This window comes from Octopus bimaculoides, chromosome 30 (genome assembly GCF_046866305.1).
Source record: "Octopus bimaculoides isolate indiv1 chromosome 30, ASM4686630v1, whole genome shotgun sequence".
Lineage (NCBI taxonomy): Eukaryota > Metazoa > Mollusca > Cephalopoda > Octopoda > Octopodidae > Octopus > Octopus bimaculoides.
The window spans coordinates 1489542-1499541 of NC_142957.1; the positions used below are offsets into that span (position 1 = coordinate 1489542).

The window sequence follows — 10000 nt, forward strand, 5'->3', positions numbered from 1 at the left end:
CTCACATGTCAGGCACATGGTTTTAGGTTCAATCCCACAGTGTGGCACCTTGGCCGAGGGTCTTCTTTCATAATTTCAACATTGAATGAAGCATTGGTTGAGGAAACTTGAGAATGGGGCTGATTCCTGGTTTTGAAGGGTTGATTTACTGTTGGCTGCCTTTAGTGTGGTACAATCTGTTGCAAGTATAGGGACCAGGTTTCCAGTTGGAGGATAACTTCCTCCCATCATCTCATCGGGTCTGCAGTTGAGTTGGGGTGAAGTAAGAGCTGTCCTTCTTCTAATCAGCAAGGAATTAAAAACAAAAAAAAAATCACAAAAAACCCCAGAACAAAAATAAAAGTTAAGAATACCTGGATGTACTTTCAGGAACGCCTGTCGCCTGCTGATCCCAAAACTTGTGGCCACTAGACATATGTATAATCCTGAATCTTCTGATGTGATCCTTTTTAGTGTCAATTTATTCATGTAAGAACCATCCGGTCGTTTCCAGTTCACACCAGATTTTAGTACGACAAATTTACGACCTTTCACTTCAATGGTGTGGTTGACATTGGAATGGGTGGATGGGTCATCGTCCCTTTTCAGCCACTGAAAACAGAGAAGGGAGAAACGGGGTTACATTTCTTGGAATGAGGCATAAGACTAAAAATGGACACACAGGTGATTGGTCAGTTTAATGTATAATATATATGCGTATGTGGGGTGTGTGTGTCTGTGTGTGTATAGATAGATAGATTCATTGGTAGACAGACAGATAGATGTACATAAAAACATATGCAAATAGTTGAATACTTTGGTAAAAAGAGAGAAAGTGAGAGTTCAACCAACACACACACAGATATACAATAGCTGTGAGACAGTGAGATATAATTAGTGCTAAGGTAATTACTTGAGAGAGAGAGCAGTAGATACATAATTAAATATTATTATTTAAAGAGGAAAATACAGTATTAGTCACTGGTTTCTCATACTCCAAGGAATTCATGAAATAAGGGGAGACAACTGCAGACACGTTTGAATGTATTAGAACTCATCAGTGACACAGACTTGATGGTGGTAGAACCACCGAGTGAATATAATAAAGGAGAGTGTTGGATGTAGACAATGAGAGGGAGGATGTATCTGAGAAGCTGAGACATTAATTAAACAAGTCAAATAAATATATACAAATAGTTTGGTGTTGATTAACATTTTGTTGGCACTCCGTCGCTTACGACGTCGAGGGTTCCTATTGAACCGACCAACGGAACAGCCTGCTCGTGAAATTAACGTGCAAGTGGCTGAGCACTCCACAGACACGTGTACCCTTATTGTAGTTCTCGGGGATATTCAGCGTGACACAGTGTGACAAGGCTGACCTTTTGAATTGCTCCTCCACGTATATTAACATATAGCATACACATCACTGACCACTACACATGCACAGTTTTATTTATATATATATATATATATATATATATATGTGTATGTATGTATGTATGTATAGATATATATATACACGAACAGTTTATATATACATACTACACTGTATACTGACCACTGTCTATACACATTAAACTTTGACCCCTTGACCTACAACACATTAATACATTAACCCACCCACTTCATATGTAAGTGAAAATGATGTGGTGGTCCACATTTCTACTTGCATAAAGATGCAGTCTGTTATTGCCACAACGACTTCCCAGGAATAGACTGAAGAATAATGAAGAATATATATTGTGTCTAGAAACCATGGGAACTATGGCAGCAAAAATGAGAGAGGAGCTAAAACACCACCTTTGCCAACCCTGTGTCAACAAAAACCATTTGTTATGAGCTCCATACAACTAAATAGCATGGGACGGCTGCAAGTGCTAAATCTCTTCTGCTCCACATCAACATTGATAAGCAGCAAAGTGGTGTCCAGAAGTGGTCAATGGCTCAATGGAACAATGTTATCTTCTTTGATGAATCATAATTCACCCCTTTTTCTCCACTTTGGAGACAGTCCAAAGAAGGCTTCAGCCCTGACTCTTTGGTCCCTACCATGAATCATGGAGCTGACTCTGTGATGATTTGGGCAGACGTATCATGGAATTCTTTTGGCTGTTTTGTTGTTCTACATGGCAGAGTCAATGCCAAGGATTATCTGAGTATTTTGGCTGACCATGTCCATCCTATGGTACCAAACATTATTCCCTGATGGTAGAACAAGCTTCCAGGATTGACAATGCACTGATTCCCATGACTAATGTTATTCGGAATTGGTGTGAAGAGCTCAAAGGTAAAGTGGATCACTTGGATTGGGATTGGCCACCAACAATCTCTGGATCTCAATATAATCAAACATTTAGGGTACATTTAGGAGCAGCAAATGAAGAACTGTTTCCCTCCCCTATTATTGCAGAAAGAACTAAAGCAGGCTTTTCTAAAAGAATGGCTGGAAATTTCCCTAACAACCGTCCAGAACTTGTATGAGTGAATTCTTTGATGCCAAAGTTGGACCAACTCCATGTTACTGAATAAAACTTCCATTCAACAAAGAGTTTCCAGATAATGCATTCTAGACACATACACACAATAAAACAAAGACAGGATGGTCACAGATGGAATGTCTTGGTTAGAGCCACTCTGGAACAAAACAAGAAGCAGAGTCTTACAGTGAGATGACACATTGTGGAGAGGGGGGATGGGGGCAGGTTGCAACATCTTACCTTTATGTGAGGTTGGACTTCACTTTTGACATGACACTGGAATGAAGCTTGCTCCCCCCTTTGAGCTGTTTGGTTGAGGGGGTGTGGTGGCAGTAACTGTGGCTTTTTAAAAAATTTTTCTGAAAAACACAAATAGGATTGTGAAGAGAGGAAATAATAATAGTTTTAATACGAATTTCAGTAATGATGATGATGACGATGTTGATGATGTTGATGATGGTGGTGGAGGTGATGATGATGATAGTGCTGGTTATAATGTTGTTGATGTTGATAGTGATGGAGATAGATAAACCTAGACAGACAGGAATAAAAATGTTGCGATAAAGGAGAAAAGATGTCCAAGACCGGAGAGAAAGAGCTAAACAGGTGTAATGATAGATGTAATGATAGATGTAATGAGAGATGTAATGACAGATGTAATGATAGATATAATGATAGATGTAATGACAGATGTAATGACAGATGTAATGATAGATGTAATGACAGATGTAATGACAGATGTAATGATAGATGTAATGACAGATGTAATGATAGATGTAATGATAAACATAATGACAGATGTAATGACAGATGTAATGACAGATGTAATGACATGTAATGACAGATGTAATGATAGATGTAATGAGAGATGTAATGACAGATGTAATGATAAACGTAATGACAGATGTAATGACAGATGTAATGACAGATGTAATGATAGATGTAATGACAGATGTAATGACAGATGTAATGATAGATGTAATGACAGATGTAATGATAGATGTAATAACAGATGTAATGACAGATGTAATGACAGATGTAATGATAGATGTAATGACAGATGTAATGACAGATGTAATGATAGATGTAATGACAGATGTAATGACAGATGTAATGATAGATGTAATGACAGATGTAATGACAGATGTAATGATAGATGTAATGACAGATGTAATGACAGATGTAATGACATGTGATGATAAACGTAATGACAGATGTAATGACAGATGTAATGACAGATGTACTGATAGATGTAATGACAGATGTAATGACAGATGTAATGACATGTGATGATAAACGTAATGACAGATGTAATGACAGATGTAATGATAGATGTAATGACAGATCTAATGACAGATGTAATGATAGATGTAATGACAGATGTAATGATAGATGTAATGACAGGACAGATGTAATGACATGTAATGACAGATGTAATGGCAGCTGTAATGACAGATGTAATGACAGATGTAATGACAGATGTAATGATAGATATAATGATAGATGTAATGACAGATGTAATGATAGATGTAATGACAGATGTAATGATAGATGTAATGATAGATGTAATGACAGATGTAATGATAGATGTAATGACAGATGTAATGACAGATGTAATGACAGATGTAATGACAGATGTAATGATAGATGTAATGACAGATGTAATGATAGATGTAATGAGAGATGTAATGACAGATGTAATGATAGATATAATGATAGATGTAATGACAGATGTAATGATAGATGTAATGACAGATGTAATGACAGATGTAATGATAGATGTAATGATAGATGTAATGACAGATGTAATGATAGATGTAATGACAGATGTAATGACAGATGTAATGACAGATGTAATGATAGATGTAATGACAGATGTAATGACAGATGCAATGGCAGATGTAATGACAGATGTAATGACAGATGTAATGATAGATATAATGATAGATGTAATGACAGATGTAATGATAGATGTAATGATAGATGTAATGACAGATGTAATGATAGATGTAATGACAGATGTAATGATAGATGTAATGACAGATGTAATGACAGATGTAATGACAGATGTAATGACATGTGATGATAAACGTTATGACAGATGTAATGATAGATGTAATGACAGATGTAATGATAGATGTAATGACAGATGTAATGGCAGATGTAATGACAGATGTAATGACAGATGTAATGATAGATGTAATGACAGATGTAATGATAGATGTAATGACAGATGTAATGACAGATGTAATGATAGATGTAATGACAGATGTAATGATAGATGTAATGATAGATGTAATGACAGATGTAATGACAGATGTAATGACAGATTTAATGACAGATGTAATGACAGATGTAATGATAGATGTAATGACAGATGTAATGACAGATGTAATGACAGATGTAATGACAGATGTAATGACATGTGATGATAACCGTAATGACAGATGTAATGACAGATGTAATGATAGATGTAATGACAGATCTAATGACAGATGTAATGATAGATGTAATGACAGATGTAATGATAGATGTAATGACAGGACAGATGTAATGACATGTAATGACAGATGTAATGGCAGCTGTAATGACAGATGTAATGACAGATGTAATGACAGATGTAATGATAGATATAATGATAGATGTAATGACAGATGTAATGATAGATGTAATGACAGATGTAATGATAGATGTAATGATAGATGTAATGACAGATGTAATGATAGATGTAATGACAGATGTAATGACAGATGTAATGATAGATGTAATGACAGATGTAATGATAGATGTAATGAGAGATGTAATGACAGATGTAATGATAGATGTAATAACAGATGTAATGACAGATGTAATGAGAGATGTAATGATAGATGTAATGACAGATGTAATGACAGATGTAATGATAGATGTAATGACAGATGTAATGACAGATGTAATGACAGATGTAATGACAGATGTAATGATAGATGTAATGACAGATGTAATGATAGATGTAATGACAGATGTAATGATAGATGTAATGATAGATGTAATGACAGATGTAATGATAGATGTAATGACAGATGTAATGATAGATGTAATGACAGATGTAATGATAGATGTAAAGACAGATGTAATGACAGATGTAATGACAGATGTAATGATACATGTAATGACAGATGTAATGACAGATGTAATGATAGATGTAATGACAGATGTAATGACATGTGATGATAAACGTAATGACAGATGTAATGACAGATGTAATGACAGATGTAATGATAGATGTAATGACAGATGTAATGATAGATGTAATGACAATTGTAATGATAGATGTAATGATAGATGTAATGACAGATGTAATGACAGATGTAATGACATGTAATGACAGATGTAATGGCAGCTGTAATGGCAGATGTAATGACAGATGTAATGACAGATGTAATGATAGATATAATGATAGATGTAATGACAGATGTAATGATAGATGTAATGACAGATGTAATGACAGATGTAATGGCAGATGTAATGACAGATGTAATGACAGATGTAATGATAGATGTAATGACAGATGTAATGATAGATGTAATGATAGATGTAATGACAGATGTAATGACAGATGTAACGATAGATGTAATGACAGATGTAATGACAGATTTAATGACAGATGTAATGATAGATGTAATGCTAGATGTAATGACAGATGTAATGATAGATGTAATGACAGATGTAATGACAGATGTAATGATAGATGTAATGACAGATGTAATGATAGATGTAATGAGAGATGTAATGACAGATGTAATGATAGATGTAATAACAGATGTAATGACAGATGTAATGAGAGATGTAATGATAGATGTAATGACAGATGTAATGACAGATGTAATGATAGATGTAATGACAGATGTAATGACAGATGTAATGACAGATGTAATGACAGATGTAATGATAGATGTAATGACAGATGTAATGATAGATGTAATGACAGATGTAATGATAGATGTAATGATAGATGTAATGACAGATGTAATGATAGATGTAATGACAGATGTAATGATAGATGTAATGACAGATGTAATGATAGATGTAAAGACAGATGTAATGACAGATGTAATGACAGATGTAATGATACATGTAATGACAGATGTAATGACAGATGTAATGATAGATGTAATGACAGATGTAATGACATGTGATGATAAACGTAATGACAGATGTAATGACAGATGTAATGACAGATGTAATGATAGATGTAATGACAGATGTAATGATAGATGTAATGACAATTGTAATGATAGATGTAATGATAGATGTAATGACAGATGTAATGACAGATGTAATGACATGTAATGACAGATGTAATGGCAGCTGTAATGGCAGATGTAATGACAGATGTAATGACAGATGTAATGATAGATATAATGATAGATGTAATGACAGATGTAATGATAGATGTAATGACAGATGTAATGACAGATGTAATGGCAGATGTAATGACAGATGTAATGACAGATGTAATGATAGATGTAATGACAGATGTAATGACATGTAATGACAGATGTAATGACAGATGTAATGACAGATGTAATGACAGATGTAATGATAGATGTAATGACAGATGTAATGATAGATGTAATGACAGATGTAATGATAGATGTAATGACAGATGTAATGACAGATGTAATGACATGATGATAAACGTAATGGCAGATGTAATGATAGATGTAATGATAGATGTAATGACAGATGTAATGACAGATGTAATGATAGATGTAATGATAGATGTAATGACAGATGTAATGACAGATGTAATGACAGATGTAATGATAGATGTAATGACAGATGTAATGATAGATGTAATGACAGATGTAATGATAGATGTAATGACAGATGTAATGACAGATGTAATGACATGATGATAAACGTAATGGCAGATGTAATGATAGATGTAATGACAGATGTAATGACAGATGTAATGATAGATGTAATGATAGATGTAATGACAGATGTAATGACAGATGTAATGACAGATGTAATGACATGATGATAAACGTAATGGCAGATGTAATGATAGATGTAATGATAGATGTAATGACAGATGTAATGACAGATGTAATGATAGATGTAATGACAGATGTAATGACAGATAGATGTAATGACAGATGTAATGACAGATGTAATGACAGATGTAATGATAGATGTAATGACAGATGTAATGATAGATGTAATGACAGATATAATGATAGATGTAATGATAAATGTAATGACACCCAGAGAACAGTTATATTTGAAGAAAGATGTATTCACTTACCGACAACTTCTAGAGAATATGTATAATTGATGGTGCCATGGATGTTAGTGACCACACAAGTATACTGACCACTGTCCTCTTGTCGTAAATCATCAATCTTTAACATCCAACGTAGTCTACTGTCCTGATAGTTGCCCATGTTATCAGATGTCCACATCTGACCATCCTTCAGCCATTGTATCTCCGGCCGTGGGTTACCACTAGCTCGACATCGAAACCTTATGGAACTTCCAGCCGGGCGTGGGATTGACTTTTTTTTCATCTTACTCAGGTGCAGGAAACGGGGCTCAGCTTCAAAACAAAGAAAGGACCCTTTATTTTAAGGGGACAGACAGACAGCTTCAAGACAAAGAAAGGACCCTTTATTTTAAGGCCACTGTTCAGCTCAACACACATCTGTACAACTAATTGTATTAATGCTACTGGGGGAGGGGGAAAGAAAGATTGCGAAGGTCTTGAGTACAGCTGCTTCCTATCCACCCCACACCATGAAGAAGGATTAGCTTAATCCATGAATGGTGGGTGGGGGTCTTAATGTATTGTTGGTGTCTTTGTTGCTTCTTTCTGATGCTCAGGGGTTGCTCTAGGAGGGCTACATCAAGCTCCAGTTGTCTGGTTTGGCATGGTTTGTAGGGCTGGATGCCCTGGTTGGTGTTAGGAAGAGCGTCCAGCCATAAAAACTATGTCAAAACTGACAATTGGAGCTTGTTGTAGTCCCCTGGCTTGCCAGCTCCTGGCAAACTGTTCAACCCATGCCAGCACGGAAAATGGACATTAAATGATGATGATGATGATGATAATATGACTCTTCTGTGTGTGTGTGTTGTCTACAACTCCCAGTATTGTTCTTTACTTTGTATGTGTGTGTGTTTATGTTGTTGGCTGTTCTGTAGTTGCTTGTACTTGATGTCTGTTGTTGTTGCTGCTGGAGACTATAGATTTGGTAGGTGTTACTTTCGGTCTGTCCTTGTGGAACCAAATTTCTTGCAAGTGGTTTTAAAAAACGGTTGGAATGATGGTGTATTTGTGTCTTTGAAATGGTGTGAAGATGATTGTGTAATGTCATCTGTGGAAGAGGCTGTGTGTTTTGTCTCAAAGAAGTGGAATGTGTGAGGTTGTGAAGACAGGTTTAAAAATGGGAGATGGAATGAATCCCTGTTGTATTCCAACAGTAAATTCCGGGGTGTTGTTCCTGTATATTACTTAGTCTTAGCAACCTGACAGGTAGTTGGAGGTGGTGGTCATTATTTTGTTAAGGCGAGTGTGGAGTCCATTACCAATGTTGATAGTTATTAGAATGGTATAGGCTGTAGCGTAGTGGTTTGGATCAATGTTATTTAGAGGGGAGGGGGAATACAACCTCTACAATGTTATTTGACATGACAGAAACTGCAGCTGAATGTCCTTCACATTTCCCTCGGGATAAAGAAATCTTCATTGTAAGATATGATGGTCATGGCTGGAATGTCATTTTAAAGGGAGTGAATGAAACTAGAAAATCTCTGAAGAATAGAGACAACACATAACAGCTCCTAAATAACTTACTTGCTCCTGTAGGGTCCAGTTGGTGAGGGTAGAGATTGTTCTGTTGGGTACCTTCTTTCTTCTCAGCTGGAAACAACAACAACAACAACAATTATACAAAGACTGGCAGCAACAGTGGTGGCGGTGGTTGCGGGCGTTTGTTTTTGACAGGGCAACAAGAGGCATGTGTCCTGGTGTATTACTGGCACAAATTACAAAGCTCAGGCAAGCTGTAAGGAATCTAATGGGGGTGCTTGTGAAATGTGAGATGTGAAATGTAGGATAATGTTAAACATTAATAAAGAGAAAACATTCTTTTCTAACAAAGTGAGATTATGTCATATCAGGATTTGATATTATGGGACACCTAAACACACACACACACACACACACACACCTACCAAGGTAGAAATAAAGACACTGACATACAGATACACTGACACATAAAAAATAAGAGATGGGGACATGAAAGGACAAAAGAAGAAATTATAGTAATGGTGGTGATGGTGGTGGTGGTGGTCAGTCATTTAACACACAACAACAAACACCACCATGTCCACTGCAACGATTGCTGTGGTAGTGGTGATGGTGGTGGTAGTTACAGTTAATTAAATCTACTCCAGTAGTTAATTAGTAATTATTTCCTAGGGTGAGATGAATAATTAAATTAACTCTGGTTTGTCTTGAACTCACAACAGTTCAGTGAAATCCCTGATAAAACACA

At 35.8% G+C, this 10000-nt stretch overlaps 2 protein-coding genes across 2 annotated transcripts in view; both read right to left on the minus strand.

Moving 5' to 3' along the window:
* The window catches only part of LOC128251409 (uncharacterized), a 191774-nt gene that overhangs the window by 75350 nt on the left and 106424 nt on the right, over positions 1-10000 (minus strand). The gene's annotated exons all lie outside the window — the stretch shown is intronic.
* Positions 1-10000, minus strand: part of LOC149130115 (fibroblast growth factor receptor-like 1) — a 30741-nt gene that overhangs the window by 1674 nt on the left and 19067 nt on the right. Inside the window, exons 4-7 of the mRNA XM_089346271.1 lie at positions 9298-9363; positions 7753-8043; positions 2700-2818; positions 354-591 (exon numbers count right to left, since the gene is read on the minus strand). Of these exons, the coding sequence (XP_089202397.1) occupies positions 354-591; positions 2700-2818; positions 7753-8043; positions 9298-9363 (714 nt within the window). The remainder of the gene's footprint in view (positions 1-353; positions 592-2699; positions 2819-7752; positions 8044-9297; positions 9364-10000) is intronic.